The sequence below is a fragment of the Chenopodium album genome, chromosome 4 (assembly GCF_948465745.1).
Source record: "Chenopodium album chromosome 4, dcCheAlbu1.1, whole genome shotgun sequence".
In the NCBI taxonomy this organism is placed as follows: Eukaryota; Viridiplantae; Streptophyta; class Magnoliopsida; order Caryophyllales; family Amaranthaceae; genus Chenopodium; species Chenopodium album.
The window spans coordinates 5,393,543-5,412,760 of NC_137837.1; the positions used below are offsets into that span (position 1 = coordinate 5,393,543).

The 19,218-nt window shown below is 35.2% G+C and overlaps 2 protein-coding genes across 3 annotated transcripts; both read right to left on the reverse strand.

Annotated features, from left to right (window-relative positions):
• Positions 1-1,301: 1,301 nt before the first annotated feature.
• Positions 1,302-10,614, reverse strand: LOC145626441 (suppressor of mec-8 and unc-52 protein homolog 1). Its single transcript, XM_081678874.1, has 16 exons — positions 10,440-10,614; positions 10,075-10,285; positions 9,838-9,990; positions 6,380-6,428; positions 5,856-5,939; positions 5,145-5,248; positions 4,451-4,537; positions 4,313-4,366; positions 3,661-3,756; positions 3,235-3,362; positions 2,742-2,868; positions 2,574-2,633; positions 2,371-2,478; positions 1,845-1,945; positions 1,704-1,755; positions 1,302-1,616 (listed from the first exon to the last, which is right to left on the reverse strand). The coding sequence occupies exons 1-16, from the start codon at positions 10,466-10,468 to the stop codon at positions 1,518-1,520; spliced, it is 1,542 nt and encodes a 513-aa protein (XP_081535000.1). The 5' UTR covers positions 10,469-10,614; the 3' UTR covers positions 1,302-1,517.
• A 1,266-nt stretch (positions 10,615-11,880) lies between these two features.
• LOC145628692 (uncharacterized) lies at positions 11,881-17,605 on the reverse strand. 2 transcript variants are annotated; one of them, XM_081681063.1, is made up of 10 exons: positions 17,043-17,601; positions 16,127-16,224; positions 15,973-16,018; positions 15,040-15,122; positions 14,857-14,921; positions 13,777-13,838; positions 13,564-13,623; positions 13,328-13,360; positions 12,299-12,364; positions 11,881-12,206 (listed from the first exon to the last, which is right to left on the reverse strand). In XM_081681063.1, the coding sequence occupies exons 1-10, from the start codon at positions 17,460-17,462 to the stop codon at positions 12,162-12,164; spliced, it is 978 nt and encodes a 325-aa protein (XP_081537189.1). In that variant the 5' UTR covers positions 17,463-17,601; the 3' UTR covers positions 11,881-12,161. The 2 variants fall into 2 exon arrangements, 1 of the variants encoding a protein (XP_081537189.1); XR_014111473.1 differs by having other exon boundaries at positions 12,167-12,206; positions 13,803-13,838; positions 17,043-17,605.
• Between the last annotated feature and the right edge of the window lie 1,613 nt (positions 17,606-19,218).

The following is a 19,218-nucleotide window of genomic DNA, read 5'->3' on the forward strand; positions in this document are numbered from 1 at the left end:
ATATATTTTGTGGAAGGATACATTAAATTATTTTCTTTTATTTATGTAAAATATTTGTTTCCTAATTAGATTTTTTTAATTAAAAAAACCTAAGGACACACCAGGAGATGACAAGTGTCATTGATGATGTGTCTTTTAGTATATAATTATTGAATTATTGATTATTGATATTGATTGATGATTACTAGCAACTGTTGTTTTGTGAAATTATGACATGTTGACATAATGAAAACTGGTTTTTTTTTTTTTTTGGAAATCTGTATATATATATCCATATTTTTCAGTATTGTTGTCTTGTGGAAATTTAGTATCTATATATAAAATTATCAATACATCATTAAATCTTTGTAACATTTTGTTCATGGAAATGAATTCCCTTACAAACACTTGATGATGCTCCTTAGCTTATGATCCTACACTTGCTGAAACCATCAGTAACTGATTCGATCCAATGAAGGTAGGGAAGACATGCAACGGGTCGGACTCAGAGCGGATTATGCTAAATCCGACTCCAACCCTAAAGGAAATCGGAGGCTAAATCCGACTCCGAGACTCCAACTCCGATTATAAATTTTAAATATCCGACCTCCGACTCTGATCCGACCTGACTCCGAGTTTTTTTTCGTTATTCAATATACTTTGATAAATTGGCCTATTTGGGCCTTTACAACCCACACCCAATGCCACCATGACCCACACCAAAATCCATGATCTATCGGAGTTGGATAATCCGTCAGAGTTGGATATTTGTCGGAGTCGGATCTTTTTCTCGGATATTATGTAGGATCCGACTCCGACCATCCTCCGACTCGGAGTCGGATTATTTTAACGGAGTCGAACTCGGATTACTTTTTTCTCGGACTCGGAGCGGATTTTTTTTATCTCGAATCGGGGCGGAGTAGGGTCTGATCCTGACTGAATTGTCATCCCTACATGAAGTTGCTTTCTTGTGGTTTTTTTTATAAAAAAATAAAATAAAAATAAAATATCAAAGTAGCTAAAGAAGTTAGCACCAAAGCACAAATAAGAATGTGGCAAATTAATTTATTGTTCACATTAATATTGTATTGCAAGCATTAATTTGACATCATCTTAAGTCTGAAATTATGCTATTATGCTATGTGTTCAACTTTTTCTATGCGTTTATGGAGGCAGCTAAGAATCCTAAGATACATTAAACACTTTCAATGGATACTCTATGGGGCATAATTAGGCGTACTACAAATTAATTCCATATCTTTTTCATTCATTCAAGTATTACTTTGGGAATGAATAAGAACAAACAAGTTTCCACACTTCAGTAACCTAAAGGGAGAGATCGCTTATATCAAAGTAAGTCATTCATCAAATGTAAAATTTAGAAAATTAATAGTTTTTGAATAGCGATAATTAGATGCCTCAAACATGACATACAATACAACAATTACATTTATACACTACTACACTAGCGACAAGCCGACAAGGCAGAATTAAAACCGAAATCTGTGTGAAAAAAGGGAGAGACCCTGCCAAAAATCTCAAGGCTTCCATAATTTCATGCTGCAGTCTTCACCATAGGTAGCCACAAGATTTATGTGAGGATGGTGTGTCACCCCGATTACATCTTTCTCATGCACCTGCCACGATAAAAATCAAACGATAATCAAACCAGGTGTTATGATTAACCAGAACGTATATATATTTATGACAAACCACTCAGTTACCTTCATCAGATGTTCTAGTTTACCAGACTGTTGGCTGAAACAATACAAATTTCTGCCAAACAGAAAGAATGTTAACAGGTGTTATTGAAGGGTTTCAATTACGATAGAAGCTATAATTGAAGAATATCGTTGGTAGAATACCTGTCTTCACCAACACAGTAAATCCACTCCCCTTTTGGTGATACACAGGCCGCAGAAAAGTCTCCACCTTCTCTCTTACCAGAAGAGAAACTCTTCACAACCTGCATCAAGTATTTTGGGTCAGAAATGCAGCTAAAAGTGCTACGAAATGTTGAACCAGAAACAATTTTCAGCCTAATTATCTCAACATTGTTGGCTCAGATGCAGTATATTACAAGATTTACAGCTTGCCACTACCAAATGTAGCAAATGGATGAACTACTCATCAATTCTTACTATAATTTCGTGAAAAACGAGAGGAGATTTGAATCTATCTATGCAACTTAGCAAGTTTTTGAATTCAACTAATGAAATGGTTCAAGGTATTTCAAGGGAATATTCAATTTGTTTAGTATAATCTCAAATTCACTCATCGAGTATACACAGAATCAGAGTAAAACAAGGTTCCCTGACTCGTGCGCTATTTAGCAAATCAGTTAACAGATCTCATTGAGTGCTAAATCAACTAACAAGTGCAAGAGCATACCTGTCCTTGGAGTGTCATGATATATATGGATGAGGTCTTGTTGCAAACAACAATGTGATCCATATTTTTGGGAAATAAATGAACAGAATTTACAGAAGCATCTCCACCCTGGATTTCAGAAAGGTAATGATTGTAACACAATACAGCTTCCATTAATTAAGAATAGTATAAGAAGAAACAAACAACAAAGCATCAAGGATTACCCTTAAAGGCGGTGGTGGTTTAAAAGTCTGTAGACACTCAGTTGTCTTGACATCCCAAACCTGTTACATATATGAAAAAAAGAAATATGAGATATTAGAAAGGAAAAAAAAAAAAGAACTTAGAGCCAGGTAGAGGCCTAAAAGTTTTTAATCACTTAGGCAATTCACCTTGACTGTGCAATCGCTAGATGCTGTGATCACACGGCTACCGTCATTTGTAAATATTGCGTGATTCACATAAGAAGTATGCCCACGAAATTCCTTCAACAATTTCCCAGACTTCAAACCATGAACCCTGAGTTCAACCAATAAAACATTTAAGTGAATATTATCTAAATGCTGTGATACCAATGTGGAGAGCCCATCAAATTAAGCCAGACAGTGGAAATTGATTATGCAACGTTAAGAAGCAAGATAAATAAAAAATAAAAAGAAAAAATAAACGACTGAAACATTTAGAGTCAAATATACGAGAAACTATAGAAAACAAATAATACAGCACAGAACATTAGCTTTTTTTTAGATATTTAAAACAAATTATTATCACTACTATTTGAAACTACACAGAGCATTAGCTAAATGTAGTACCAAGTTGTCAGTAATACCTAAACTATTAGCTAATTGAATCATAAAAGTCGTAAGTCAATCAGGAGATCCAAACCTGGCAGTGCTGTCAAAAGATGTACTCAATATCTGACTTCCATCTCGAGAAAAGCAAAGACTTGTAATTCCCATAGAATGAGCACGTTCAAGGCGTCTCAAACACTGACCAGTTCTAATACGCCAAACCTGCAGACAGGTACAAGGTCGAGCAACAAATTATCAGCAACCCTTTCTTCCATGAATAAGAAGCTAATTAAGGTCAATGTAGACAAATTTCTATGTTATAAATCAACATAAGAAGCTATACAGAGCAAAATTATAGTTTTTGAAACATTACAAATTTACAAAAGAGAATTAGAGATCAACCAGGACAAAATGCTAAATATAAGGACATATCATTCTTAGAGACTAATGTCCATCCCATTTTAACTACAGTATGACGCAGGCTCTTCACTGTTCCAGAAAAATATAAATACGTCCTTACTTTGATTTTTCCATCTTGAGAACCGGACGCAAGCATCTCTGAATCTCTACTAAAATCAGCACAAAGGACTGCTTCCTCATGCATCATAAATGTCTCCTGTTAAAATACAAATCAAGTTGATAAATAAAAAATTTAACCCAACAACAAAAATGAATTCAATGAATAGATTTTACTCCATAAAGCTCAACACAGTTTCCCTAAGCAGAAATTAAAGGGATTTCTAAAAGAAAATTTTAAATTTTAATAGAACAATGCAAAATCATCTAGATAGGGGGATTTTTGTACCATCAATTTGAAACATATCGTAAGTGGAAGGGGATAACTGGTATCTTTCTCGACATTTGGAGCAGTAAGAAAACAAGTAAAGTTTAATCACTGTGGCGGCGGCTAATTAATAGCTATACAAAAGGAAAAAATAATAACTTTAAAAAATTCCAATAATACAACATACATCTAGAAATGACTAATGAGTCTTCTCAAAACTACAATACTCCAGGATTACCACACAATTCTTTTGATGAGCCACAAGTTGCATTAATTGACAGACAATCAAAAGGTTAAAAAAAAAAAAAAAAAAAAAACCCAGATATGACAATGACATCCAGAACAAATTGAATTCAGTCACAAACTCAATCAAACGAGAGAAACTTACATCAGCCTGGTACTGAAGATCTTTCTTGAGCTTCCCACTAACGTGGTCCCATACCTGATCATGTAAATCTAAGAATATATTTCAAAATAAAATGTAGATAAAAAAAAAATCCAGATATACAAACATATTATAGTATACCTCAATAAATCCATCAACAGAGCAAGAAACAAGAAATTGCCCATCAGGTGAAAACCGAGCACATTCTGGATGACTTTTCTTCCCAAACTGCATAATATAATTCAATAAGTGAATGATGGAAATGAGCCTCAAACTTTAATTAAATTTAAATTACCCATGGAAGTCATCCTATATCCTATAGAAAGTTGCGGAAGTCTCACGCTGCATGAATCTCATTTAATAATTTTCCTTAGTGAGTGAGTTAATCTGTCAGATTTTTTCACATGAATGTGGCAAGGAGATTACGTATTGTAATACAATGCCCCAAACAGGGAAATAAAGTCCTCAACAACGCGAAATTCTCATAGAATAATAACAACAACAGATACGAGCAACCTGTACAGAAACTTCAATTGGATAAATGTTCTTAGGATTCCACTGCTCCACATCATATCATGTCCATTACAATCTCATTCTAATGTACTATTATATTTTCGTAACTACTTCAAACTGCAATCCTGGTGCCAATAATTAAGAGAAAAAAGGGGGAAATACATGGAACCCAAAACTCACTCCCACTATACAACTAAAATTACACAGCAATGGACAACAGTCACTAAGAACACCATTGTCAAGCACAAATTCTTTATCATTTGCAAATTTGTTAGCATAGTATAAACAAATTTTGTTATATATGATTGAAAACCAATTCTACCTTGATAGTATGAGTAAGCGTCGTAGGATACATATCCTCAACATCTTGTTTCATTGCAGCAGTTCCACGGAATAAATCGAACTGTGTCCCAGGAGGAAGCAAACCTGACAGAATGGAAAAAGTAGTTCAAAAAACACTTTATAGAAGCATAACATTTTTCAACTAGTGGGAACTAATGAAAAGAATACAACAGTATGACAACCAGGGAACATATTTAAGAAATGCCAAAATTAGCTATTAAATTAGAGATCTTACTACTTTACTAGTACTCTAATTGTAGTCAAAGCATTTATTTGATGGTGGGCGTTCAGCGAAGGCATCAATTAAATGAGTATAATGGCGCTACAACCTTCCATTACTAATGAGAAGCTCTGGCCTTGGGGAAAGCATTTACCGTATGTCACAAGCTCAAAAACAAACACTAAAAATAAATAAACTAAATTGATTCAATGCACAAAAAATCCTTATAATGTTCAGCATTTCTATAACTTTATTTTGAAATTATACTTTAGAAACTTAGTGACTAGTTCTAATATCCCTCTTCAGGAATTGGATATCATATACTTCCTCAATAGATTAACAGTGCACATAGCAAATAAGACTGAAAAGTATTTAAATATGCTGTCAATTTCTCTTTTCATCCAAAATATGCACCCAAAAACAAATCTCAAGTTTCTCTTCCATGACATAAGATATAGAATTCTGACTAACCTTGGTGCTGTTGCCACTTCAAAGCTTGCCCAATCAAAGCCATCAATCGTGATGGTGGAACAACAGAAACTTCTGAAGAAAGAGCTGAAACAAAGTGGTGAAAGAAAAGGAGAAGATATCAAGATTAACAAGCAACACAAAAGCAAAAAGCAGTTTTAATAGGAGATGCAATTGTGCGAACAAAGAATTTGAAGCAATAAGGCTCGTAAATCATCTCATTCATTGGTAGCTTAGAGATTTAGAAAAAAAGTAACTGAAAAGGCAAAGTACCATTATGCATAATAATGATAAATCTTTTAAATGGGGAGAGAGTGCAATATTCATAGAGGTTCAGCAGACCGTCACACCAAAATTCAATCTAAAGTTTATCTCCCTTCCACTTATTTAATTGTATTATAATGGAAGCTTTAATTATATAAGTTTTAATTATAATTAAAATAAAAAAACTAAAACAAAAATTCAATAATAGACAATCAAACCATACAGCATGAAATATTAGAGCAATGCAACGAAGAAAAGTAAACCTTGTGCAATTTGAGCACGTCGCCTTTCTTTAGTTGAATCTTGATAAGCCTGTCAAAAGAAGCCACTGATAAGCTAGATACAGCTCCATGAATGCTGACTGTAACTTTTGCTATTTCAATTGCCGGAGTGACAAAGTGCATAGAACATCAATATGGCAAAAATTACAACCATTAACAACTTAAGCATTAGGATCCTAAAGTAAATAATTAGTATACAAATATTGTCTACATGCAGAATTCATATCTTATACGTAATATACCTCCAAAGGTTTTTTTAGTTAAACCCAAAAAGAGGATGGAATGTAAGCCAAACCATACTTTACATCACTGCAATATAACACCAGTCAAACCCCGCCCCCCCCCCCCCCCCCCCCCCCCCCACACCCCCTTCAAAAAAAAAAAAAAAAAAAAAAAAAAACCCACTGAAGCCAGGAAGAATTCTTTTCTTGAAGCCCCCAAGGACCTACTTAGAACACCCTATAAATCTCAAAGTTGCATATCTGGCCTACAAATACAATAAAAACAAAGATATAAACACCCAAGTCCCCAAGCACAACACACTAACACCAGACAAACTGCAGTTTTCAATGTCACAAAATCCACAATACTTCATTAATTTCACCATTGTCTACACAAAGGACTCAACCTCCTTAAGGACCTCAAACAAACAAGGGACAAGGAGAAGAAAAAAAATATTGGAACTTCTGCAATACTTACAAGAAACTATTTACCAGAAATTCCTCAAAAATGTTAAGCTCTAAAACACCAAACAAATATGGAAGCTTATTTTACTTACAATCAGGCAAATAATTCCAAAATGGAAACTTCAAAAAGTGAACATAGATCTCTTTATCAGGGAAGAACATAATAGGAGCATTATGACATGTATAGTCGCTTAGATGCAAAGAAGATAGTGCTCCCTGCTCTAGATTCCTCTCAGTCTCAAAACTGTTCTTAATTATTTCCCATCCACACATACATATAAACTAGATACATGATAAAAATCCACTAACTAGTATAGAAAGTAAGCACAAGTCTATAAGGCATCTCAATATATTATTGTAAATCGATATTTTCCTTATGACTACTGATTCTTTGAGTAACCATGAATCTATGATCCAAGAGGAAACATCCATAAAATTTTCTTTGTAAGTGTGATGTTCTTCAATGTATACACCCACAATTCTATTATGTATTCCAAGTCATTAAGTAGACTCTCTTCGTTACAACACAGTCAACTAAAGAAATCCCACAAGTATGCAATAATTGAGTAACATCCCAACAATACTAGAAATGTAAAGGCAGCATAAAAGGGATGCTAGAAAGATAGTTAAGACACAACTAGCAAAAGCAATAAAATCTCCATTAAGGGCCATCGATTTCACAAAGAAAAACATTGGGGAGTACCCCTTGAAAAATAATGAGATAGAGATTAGACATCTAAACTCCCCACATCACACTGCAAGATAGGCAAATGCATCATAGAGAGGAGACCTCAAATAAACCAAGCATACTGAACTTAAGACAATTCTAAACCTTGAAACCACCTTAATTGCTTGCAATACATCTATATCAATTTTTACTCAATGAATAGAGTACAATAAAAATCAACTAACAATTATAATAAACAAAGACAGCTCCCTCAATCTAAACCTTAGATGTTAACAAAATCCTACAGAAAGTTGAGGGAGAGTTCTATATTGACAAGTCTAAAGTAATCTAAACTGATTTGGACTTGTCTGGACTAATTGGAGCTTTTCAAAACTCATAAGTATATATTAGAGCTTATTGTAGTTGTGATAGAACTTGAATAGCCTTTAATGTAAGTTATCAGTAAGAAGTTTTCCAAGAACTTTTTGCCGAAGGTGAAAAGAGCGTAGCCTCAAGGTTTAAATGCCCAAGTGAAAGAGAATAGGGGTAAACAGGTCTAACAAACCATTTCCAACAGCGCTAATTCACTAATATCCACAAAATGCCAATAACAAACAATTCCTATTTCCCACTTCTTCCACACACTCCGAGATTTAATCACCATAACTGGGCAACTCAACTTATCATAAAATTCACCTTAATGATAAAATCCTTCAAAACCCAACATTGTATAGAACCACAAAGCACCCCAACAAACATAGGAGTTAAGTTCAAAATCAACTTCACTCCAACAAAAGAAATTCCGGCAACTAAAGTTGTAGAAGAAAGAACACCGCAAAGCCTGTCAGACATTAGGTCAAGATTATGAATACGATAGAGGATACTAGTAGGCTTGATGTATCTAAGCTTCATAAGCTCCCCTCCCCCCCCCCCCCCCCCTCTAGAAAAAAGAGGGTAACAAAAGTCAATCTCCTAGTCACCAACCACCCATTTTAGGAAACCTGTAGGGTACTAGAAATTGGAAAGTACTCTTAAAGAAGTGAGCCCAACAAAACAAAGAAGTATAATACTCTTCGTGCTACAAGCAACGCAGCATGCATATATAACTAAGAATCAACATAGGCCATGTTTGACGGTTAGTAGATATTAGAGTACATTAACGAGTTTGACTAACACATAAAATTAGCTGCAATCTATAAATTAACATTAGTCGATTAGGTTTGAAGAGAAGCACATAAGGGAATGGAGTACAATTTGCTTCAAAGTTCAAACAGTAACATACAATAATAAATGATATTCAAAGGACAAAAATGTGCACTTTAACTTGTAAGTAAATCTACTCTTCAACATGTTCCCTCCATAAGCATACTATTATTATCCCTTTTGATGGGATTGCATATTTGCATCATCATATTGTAAAAGAGACAGTGTACTTCATAATGACCAATGACATCCTACACTTATCCTTTCCTCTCACAACCCAACCCACTTCAAATTTTCTTACTCATACTCCTGAACTCTTCAGCTCTTTTTACGACAATCCATACAGCTCCTGAACTAAGAACCCATTGCTTCTAAGCTATCAAATTAAGTGCAAAGCTCCTCATAATATCTTTTCATGAAACACTAGCATCATCAAAATCCCTCTTGTTCTAGTCACAAAGATCTTAAATTCTTAATATTCTTCTTAGGCTCTTAATATTCTTAATAACATCCAAGTAGACGTCATCTGCTAAGCTCAAAATTAACCACTTAAGCCATACACAGGACTTAACTCAATGTCGATCAATCCCAAGATCAGACCTTCATTGTATGAACTTTTCCAAGAGGTTCCATCCTACACTATTCCCTTGGTCATTACCAAGTAGCAAGCCTCAAACGCCACCGTTCCTTTCCTCCCTGCCCCACCCCTGCACATAAATCTTTATCTACAAAAATAGGACTATTCTCATTTCTCAACTCTCACTAATAAACCCAACAGTAATCTCATTCTCACCAGCTGTCATAAATTGTTCAACAATCCAAATATTGCTACAGCAGGGAAGTAATAACAACAACATAAGACGATTTAGAGTGAAAACAAGTACCTCATGCGGATCAAAATAGGTCCGAACAAGAAGATGCTCCAACCGCAAGTACCTCTCTGGGTGCTCTTGCTTCATCACACCCATCACTTGGGTCTGCCTCAAAATTGCTCGGGCGGTGTCCAATTCTCGAAGCTCGATCATTTCGAGAACAATCTACCAAAACCCCAACAACAAATCATCAAAATCATATCTTACAAACCACCCAATAAAATATATTAATTGAAAATGCAACCACACCTGCTCGTACAAATCCTCCAACTTCTTCCTAGGAAGCTTAAGTTGAGAAACTTGAGGCAAAACAGCATCCCATCTCCCACTATTAACATCTGCAATGAATGTTTCATGGCTATCTACTGTGTTCAAAGACACCTGACATTCGCTTTGTAGTGTTTGAAACGTTTGATTTAAGGAATTTTCTTTGCAGAATTGAAGAACTATCTTAATCACACTGCAATTTTCACGTATTTCAATATTAAAGATTGAAACTTAACATCTAAATTATATAATTAAAAAAAATTAGCAAGAAATTAACGTGCATTATAATGCAAAATTGAATAAAATTTGAATAGAAGAAGATAATAATAAAGAATAGGAAAGCTTACTCTCGAGCTTCAATTTCAAGAGTGGACATTGTTGCAAATCAAAAGCTTTGAAGATGATTGATTAACGAAAAAAAATTGAAGAGAGAGAAAGACTGAGATTTAATGTTAGGGTTTTAGAGTGATTTTAATTTTTGTCTTATATTTCTGGGAGATTATTTTCCTGGAGAAAGAAGATGAACGATGAAGAGATAGAACGATGGGCTAATGAGCAAGCCCAGTCCAATCGAGGAAATAGAGCAACTCTTTTTTGGGATGTTGAAGGAGTAGAATAAAGTTGATTAGTCGGGTTTGGGTCGGGTCAAATTCAGGTAAGAAGACTTTTGCTGATGGTACAAGTGTGATGGACTCATGATCAAGTATCAAATGAAGAGATTGTCGATTTGGGTTTAAGTTGAGTTGAATTTGTTGGTGTTAGTAATGCAACCGAAAAGATTTTATCTCAAACTTAACCAGGTTGGTTCGTCCAACCGATCAGACGAGAGTAACTTCTTGGTTGAATACTCATTGTTGTACTATCCACTACATTGTAGTGTACCTTATGCTACACGATTGTGTGATATACATGGTTATATATCTTACTCTACACGGTTGTGTGGCTTTGCATACAAAACTATCTACATGGTCGTGTCCCCTCTTTTATGCGACCGTGTGCATCAAGTATTATTTGAAGTGGCTATTAGTTGGGCCTAGTTGGACACACCATAAATTGATAGGTGGTTTGGATTTATTTCTTTTCTTGTATAGGAATTTTATAAATACAAACAAGTGTCTCTTCAATGATACGACTTTTTGAAAAACCCTGACACATAAACACAAATCTACCCTTTGAGATTTGAACAGCTTTTATAGCAATTTCATTCTTCGAGTTTTGGTCCACGAATTATGGAGGAAAGTTTTGTTAACATTAGGGAGCGTGCGTCATCAGGAAACTTGTACCGGTGGTGACATATTTCACTTCTAATGCAATAGATTCTGTTCTGCGGCAAAACTGTATTATTGAAATCTTCAATCTGAGTATTTTTCCCTTTCATCCTATTTTATTTGTTAAAGTCAATTGGTATTTTTCCAACAGGGTTAATGACAAGTCTATTGTCAACATTAAACTAGTATATTAAAATTTTGAATAATAAACTTTAGATTATAGCCCATACCCCATATCTTAGTATTGTACAAGTATTAGTTTTGTTGCTCAACACTAAGTCCCTAACCCAATTATTTAATGAAAAGTTATTTTTACCAACTCTACTTATATACGACTCAAGACTCATAGTAGGTATGCAAAATCTAGTAAAAGGGTGCAAAGGCATCACTTGCACTCTAGTATAGATTAGTACCTCGGTTTAAATTTAGCTATCACATTATTCGTTCAAATTACACCATCAATATTTTATTAGGAGCCAGCAATGTTATACAAAGTAGATTATATTTGAGTAGATCAAACTAATGGTAAAACACTTTTCATATAAAGAGGCTTCAAGAACATTACAGGCTTACAGCTATGTTGATGTGTAACTGTAAACAAACACTTCGTATAGAACATGTTAGCAGTTTTTTGCCACTCCCTACAGGCTACAGCCTTTCACTAACGCCCCTAAATATATCATTACAATTTCTTCCTCTCTAAACAGAAGGGTAAATATACAAACAAAATTTCCTGTACAAAGACAAGAAGAAACTATTCCTACAGAAAAAACACTACACCGTTCCTCATTTACATGAGAGTCATCTTTCGCCAAACATTGTCTCCAAAAGAGCAGCTTCCTCTTCCTGCATCACAACACCAGATTTTAATGTTTGACGAACTTTCGTATTATTGTCATTTTCACAAGAAGAAAGGAAAATAATTTTTTTTAGCATACCACTAATGCATTAAATTCGGTCTCTTCATCAATTGCACTTACAACAGCAGGGTCATCCAAAATATCCTGATATACAGAAACAAGATTGAAGGATGAGAAACATTTATCCCCATTACTCACGCATTATTCTAGAAGCAATTTCAATTCCATATACTGCGCCTCTTCTAAGATGGTTTAGCACTTTAGCATGCAAAACACATGCTTGAACATACACAGATCAGAGCAGCCTCCGTTGGAAAAACCCAAGCACCTGTATGAATTATGCCACCAATATGCATAGGCAATTCAACGAGAATCTAGTGTAGTTTCTGCCATAGGCAGCCATCTAAAAGGTAGAGGAAGTGTTTCCAAAACACCCATATACATTTCTAGGACCTTAATAACATTTTTAATTTTAGCAAAAAAAAGTATTTACAGAAACATATGGCAGTGACAGTTAAAGGCCTTAAAGCGGTAATGATAGTAGATTAGTAGTAGTAGTGAAGTTCTTTTAGATTCCACAAACAAGCAATCCATGTCCTGAAGACCAACACACACACACACACACACAAACCTGAAGGCACAGTTGTAAACAAGCAATATCTACAAACACAGTATACATGAATACATTTAAACAAGAATATCAAATGGGATCCCAAGGGCTCACAACTCGAACGGTCTACGAGCAAAATAATTCTTTCCCACAAAGCTGTAAGGAACACACACTTCATGACAAGAGAATTAAGGCCTCAGCCCACAGCTCATGGAAATAGTAACAACAAGAGACAAATAGGGCAAACATCAGCACTAAGGCTGTAAAGAGGGGGTTGTCCCTACATTTCCATGGACTTCTGTGTAAGGCCAAGTCATGCATCAAACACAGACACTTGTAATAAGCACTACATATAAATCCCATATGGTTCTCTGGAAAAATATACTGTCATACTGTCATATCTCAAGCTGCTTATTCATTATAAATAGATAAATCATACAGAATAGGCAGTCCCATTAGCTTTTATTGTATATATAATAGTTTAAAGTGAAACTTACATCATCAGCAATTCTCAACTGGCCGTTATCATCCTGTGCCAATAAATAAATGGAAAATTTATCATCTAGATCATTCAATAAGAACAGAACAGGAAATTAACTTGACATTAACCAAATTAAGGTACGCTCTCCATAGATCATAATTCTTTATAAAAAAAATTTGGCAGTTACAAAAATCAAAAGAATGCTAACAAAATACTTGTGTGGAGAATGTATGAGAAATACAATTGTAGTACCTTGACAGCAACAAAAAGAAGTGGTTCTGAAGGTGTGTATATCATATAATGGGTCCCATCCTGAAAAGACCATAATGCAAACAAGTGATGAACACATAATACAAAACAATAACATCACATACAAAGACTACCTAAAACATCATAGAGGTCCAGTTTGTTTCCAACCAGTAATCATAATTGATTACTTATATTAGATTATTATTAAAACCTTACCAGATGAAAACAAGTAATCTCGACACCTTCATTTGGCACACCTTCTACGTCTTGCCCATCATCTGCATGATAGATGTATCATAGACAAATTTAAACCATTAATATAGAGTTTGAGGCACCCACAACCAATATTTATGCAAACTGTACAATGAAGGGGGGAAAATTCTGTATCATAAAATTTAAAAACTGTCCATCAGGAAGACATTCATCAATTCGTGTGAAAAGGCACAGCAACTATGCAATTACCTTCAAAAGGAACCCATTAAAAATGCTTGTTCATCTTCATACCCATAGAAAATGATCTGGCATTATCACTTTTACAGTTTTACATGAAGAGACACCATGTTTTGAACATTCACACTGGTCAATTAAGACACTTTAGGATCAAATAAAGATCATGAAGCCAAGAAGGTCAATCATCAAGGAAAGTTCCAATTAACTTAAATGATGAAAATGGAAGTATCTATACCTAGACCTCTTTTTATTTTTCTCTATGACCCACAGAATGGGAATGAGGACAGATTTGAGAAAACCAGCTTTGTAGCACTGCTTCTTGAGCTTACAATTGGATTGTCTTAAGCTCACAACGCATGTACAGATGTACCCACTAATGTCCTATTGAGTCCAATAACAAATGATGGCTATTTTTAGGTACATTGAAACTTGAGCCAAGCCTGGATCATCTCAGATAAAACAGATGGTAAAACCCTACACCAGAGTGCATAATAGACCAAGCTCATAAGCTCCAAATGGACTAGCTATCTGAAAACATTTCCAACTGAGCAAATGAAGCTGAAATATCCTCACTTCACCCCCTTCACCAGGTTTTTTATTTTTTATTTTTTATTTTTTATTTAAGGATTAAATATAGAAAAGAAAAAAAAAATGGCTACCCCCTCTCCTGTATTCATAGATCATAGTAACTCAAGCATTAGGTACTGAGTGCCCAAGAATTTACTATATACATAAGAGATTGAGGCTCACTGTACCTTGGAACAGGACCATGCTAGTTTCAAAGCCAATATAATAAAATAGAAAATTAGGTTGAGTGAAAGACGAAGGGGCCAGTAAGCGCCTTACCTGACCGGAAGTCAAATATGCTTTCTTCTGAGTAGCAAAATCCTCCACGAGCTGTATAGCAAAACCTATTTTGCAAACATAGAAGACATGAGTAATCCCAAAGGAACTGATGATGCACATAAACAGCTACAAAGGATGGTTTCTTTCTGCAAGCGAACGAAATGCTCATCTCTTATATCTTACCCACTATGTACCAAATGCATATGTATTTTAGCAAGTGCATAAGCAGCATTTGGAAGGATAGCTTCAACTTCATCATCATTAACCTGTAAATAAGAGGTGCTGCAAATTTAGAAACTTTTTGTTTTTCCTGATGGGAAACGGCGAAAAATGGGGATATCAAACTAAGACATAAACAGCAATAAACAAAGAAACTAAATTTGAAATAGATAAATGCATCGGCACATGAAAGCAAGGACAGATAATAAAGACATTTTCACAAAGTTCAAGTACCACAAATTCTGCTGCACCAATGCCACCAAATAAGCAAAGCTACTATTTCAGTAACCATAGGCGCAAAGAGATTGAAACCAAAGTGCATAGAAACCAGACAGAGTTAAACTCTAGGTGCACTATGTGTTGCAAAACCAAACCGATTACTTATCAGTAACTATAAAGGTTACATAGTGACATTGGTCAGACAGCAGAAAAAAAGGAGATGGCAGAAAATATTGTAATACTGAAGCCATATCCTAGAGTAAAAGCATAAGATGCACAGATGGAGAACAATGTCTGACAGAAAACATGACAAAACAGGTGATGGTTAGCTACTATAAACAGAATGGTGAGAAGGATCAGGTTTAAAAAAATTTCTAAGCAAATTATAAATGACAGAAGGATAGGATTTGGACACACTATATACCCCCTCACAGTGATTATCAATAAAAAAGAATACTCCCTTTTGAAGACAGCCACGAGATGAGTAAGAAAAGGCACTCTTTCTAAATTAAAATTCTATCTGATTCCTCCTTACTCATGAAGCACGAGATCACCGGTTATTTACGTTAAAACTATGGAATTTCATGTAGCAGAATCCATCTAATATAGATTGCTAGAAGCAACAATGTGGACAAACAGTTCCAAAAAGTAATAGGATAGTGGGAAGCAGAAACATACAGCTGACCATCCGTCAATATTTGTGCTCTTCAAAATCTGAACAGGCCTGCCAAATGAAAACAATATGACATAGTGAGTTGGCAAAGGTAACAATATGTCAATATGACATAGTGAAGAACTAAGATATATAATACAAGTATCAAACAAAACATACGTATCAACTGGGCACAGTAGCAGACAATCATCCCCTTTAGAATTTGTAAATACTCTCCTTATCATGCACTCCAATGGAAGGTTATTGGTTGGGTCAACCTGTGCACATAAACAATCAGTCACAGATAAATGTGTTAACACTGTATAAGGAGCACATTGCCTAAAACTACAACCTGCCATCAAACCATGTCTAGCAATCATCACAACAACTATCCACAAGCTCAAGCTACTGACCAAAGGTCACAATATAAGGTACGGAGTTCCCAATATAAAGGCAATGATGAAATAGACTCCAAGCCATACAAAGATTACATAGTTTGCAATCACTATATATATATATATATATATATATATATATATATATATATATATATATATATATATATATATCACAAATTTGCAAGCCCAATGAGCAATATTCACTCAATCAATCTAAACTATACAAAACCACTATTCATCAATTAACCCACCAAACAATTAGCACTTTATTCATCAATAAATCCATCAAAAAAAACATCCAATTTCTTATCAATCAACCCAAGAAACATTATTAATCCATGAAAGAAATCTATCACCAAATTCAACCCTCAATTTCCCACAGGTTTCGACTTCCGAAAGCAAACCCTCACAACATACAAAATACATATGAGTCTACATAAACTTTCAAGTTCAAGCCCCCCCATAATAAACCTATTTGCACTAACAAGCTCCTTTAATCATCAGACCACAATCACATATAAATTCATTTCCATTACGGCCATTTATTACCACCTCCTATACGAGCCAAATAGAATTAACCCATAAAAATCAAAAAATCAATATGACGAACAAAATTGAGCAAATTAAACCCAAATATCACTAACATAAAATAAAATTAAACAAAAAAAACAATGAAAAGAGTTGAAAGAACACTCAACAATAGTAGCAATTCGCCTCGGGGCAACCATAAGAACACGGCCTTGATCATCAATGACAAACCCAGCAGGTGGTTTAGGCAAAGGAAGAGGAATATAAACATCTGAACGCTTTGAATTTCCACCATTTTCACCTTCTTCTTCATCCAAAACATCAAAATCATCCAAGCTCAAATCTTCAGAAACAGGAGGAGGAGAAGGACCCTTCTTCTTTCTTTTCTTGGAAGATTTAACTGATGACCCACTTTGCTGTTTTGCAGCAGCACAAACAATGGGTTGCAGTAGTTTCTGGGGATTTGATGAAAAGGGTTTAAGGTTGGAAATGCAGATTGAGGAGAGAGAAAGTGGGATGGTTTTATGGGGTTGAGAAAATGGGGTTTTAGGGATTGATAATTGGGATGTTGAAGAAATGGATAAGGCCATTGTTGCTTCCCTCGAAATGATGAAAATTGGGTGTTTTTCCTTTTTTTTGGCGGAACTTGAAGAAGAGAGGATTCAGGAGAAGTATCAACTTGGACCCCCTAAAGATTTTTCATTTCAAAGGGTTTCAACTCACATCACTCCGGGTTTTGTTACACTATATTGTACTCGTAAAGTCGTATTCTATAGTGCGGAATGTAATAGACATAATTTATTCTTCGTAAACACTCAATATTGTTGATTTGTATAATATATTTTAACGTGTTTTTTTTAATGTATTTTTTTTGCTCTCATTTCTGACCTCGTCTTGCTAGCTTTGTTTTTATTTCCTCCCTTGCCTCAACCTTCAATGGATTTTTAGCTTGCTTTGTCCCTTTGTGAACCAAGTAGTGGGAGGTAAAACAACTTTGGCAGTTGTAATTTGTAAATACTTCATTGTGAAAATCCAATTATCATAAGCATGTGTGTTTTACACTTTTACTATGTTCATCATTTATATTTAGCTGATAACAGTACATGAAATGGCATCATGGATTTAAAATTTTGCAACAATTTCACTCTACTGATTCCACTTGTTACTATTATATTGAAGATAACATCACATGGTGAAGTAAGAAATTGGACAAAAGCATTTAGAAATAGGATGAGGTGAATCAGGCAATGCAGCAACAGGCACTGCCTTGGCTGGAGTTGCTCTTGCAGCTCGCTTGTTGGGTCTACCAGGCTACTATTTACTCCTTGAATTCAATCGTGAGGAAGCTGATTGATATCTCACCTTACTTTGAAGATTCCCAATAAGCTTCCCGTGTTTTCTGGAGTTGAAGCCTTCTGTTGTCTTATGATTAAAGATGGCTTCCATTTGCAATGAACCAAAATGTGTGTCGCAGTTACTACAGACGAGAGCTCTGTATCTCTTGGTTTCAGCAAGAGTGGGATCATAAGGCAAGGAGCATCAGCAAGTGTTTAGAAGGGAATTCTTTTCCATGAACAAGTTGTTAAAAGATTCAATGATGCTAGTAATGGTAATATCATTAGATCCTTTACCAATGAATGTGCTGCTATGACTCGAAAATTGAAGCTTAAAAAACCTAGTGTAGTTGGGATGGTACTGTGAAAAAAAAAATGAACTTATCCTTGTGTATGAGTTTCTGCCTAATGGTAACCTTTGATCAGAATCAGCATACAGATTCGGATGCTTTTTGTGTGCTTACTTTTGAACAATGGTTAAACATTTGTTCACGGTATAGCTTCTGGTCTTCCATACTTGCATGAATAATGCAACAGGCAGATCATTCATAGGGATGTTAAGACTTTTAATGTGATGCATGATTCGGATTTAAATCTAAACTTGGTTATATTGGATTGGTTGAGGTCTATGACTGGGATTCTAGATTGAGGAAACCGACTATTCCAGTTGGGACAATGGGGTATTTAGCCCCAGAGTATCTTCACTTTGGTGTTCCTACTATTAAGTTCAAAGTGGTGGTTTTGGAGGCACGTGGTGACTGGAAGAAGGCCAATCGAGAACAAACAAGGTTTTCTCATTGATTGGATATGAAACCTGTGGGAGAAGGGTAAGCTGATTGAGGCCGTTGATTGGAGGGCAGTATAGTAAGGAAGACATCTGAAATCATGGCTCAAGGTTGGTCTGTGTTGTGTGCACTTAGATACCAAGAAAAGGCCTACTATTAAGGAAGCACTAATGATGCTAAAAGGGGAACTGCAGGTGCCTGATTTACCAGCTTAGAGGCCGGATGTG

Coding starts and splice junctions, on each gene's coding strand:
- LOC145626441 (XM_081678874.1), bottom strand. CDS start 10,468: ATGTCCACTCTTGAAATTGAAGCTCGAGA. Junction 10,286..10,439: donor CTTGAAATTGAAGCTCGAGA/GTAAGCTTTCCT, acceptor TGAAAATTGCAG/TGTGATTAAGATAGTTCTTC. Junction 4,538..5,144: donor CGCTTACTCATACTATCAAG/GTAGAATTGGTT, acceptor TATATTATGCAG/TTTGGGAAGAAAAGTCATCC.
- LOC145628692 (XM_081681063.1), bottom strand. CDS start 17,462: ATGGCCTTATCCATTTCTTCAACATCCCAATTATCAATCCCTAAAACC. Junction 16,225..17,042: donor CGAGGCGAATTGCTACTATT/GTTGAGTGTTCT, acceptor TTATGTGCACAG/GTTGACCCAACCAATAACCT. Junction 12,365..13,327: donor AGTTGAGAATTGCTGATGAT/GTAAGTTTCACT, acceptor TCTGTATATCAG/GATATTTTGGATGACCCTGC.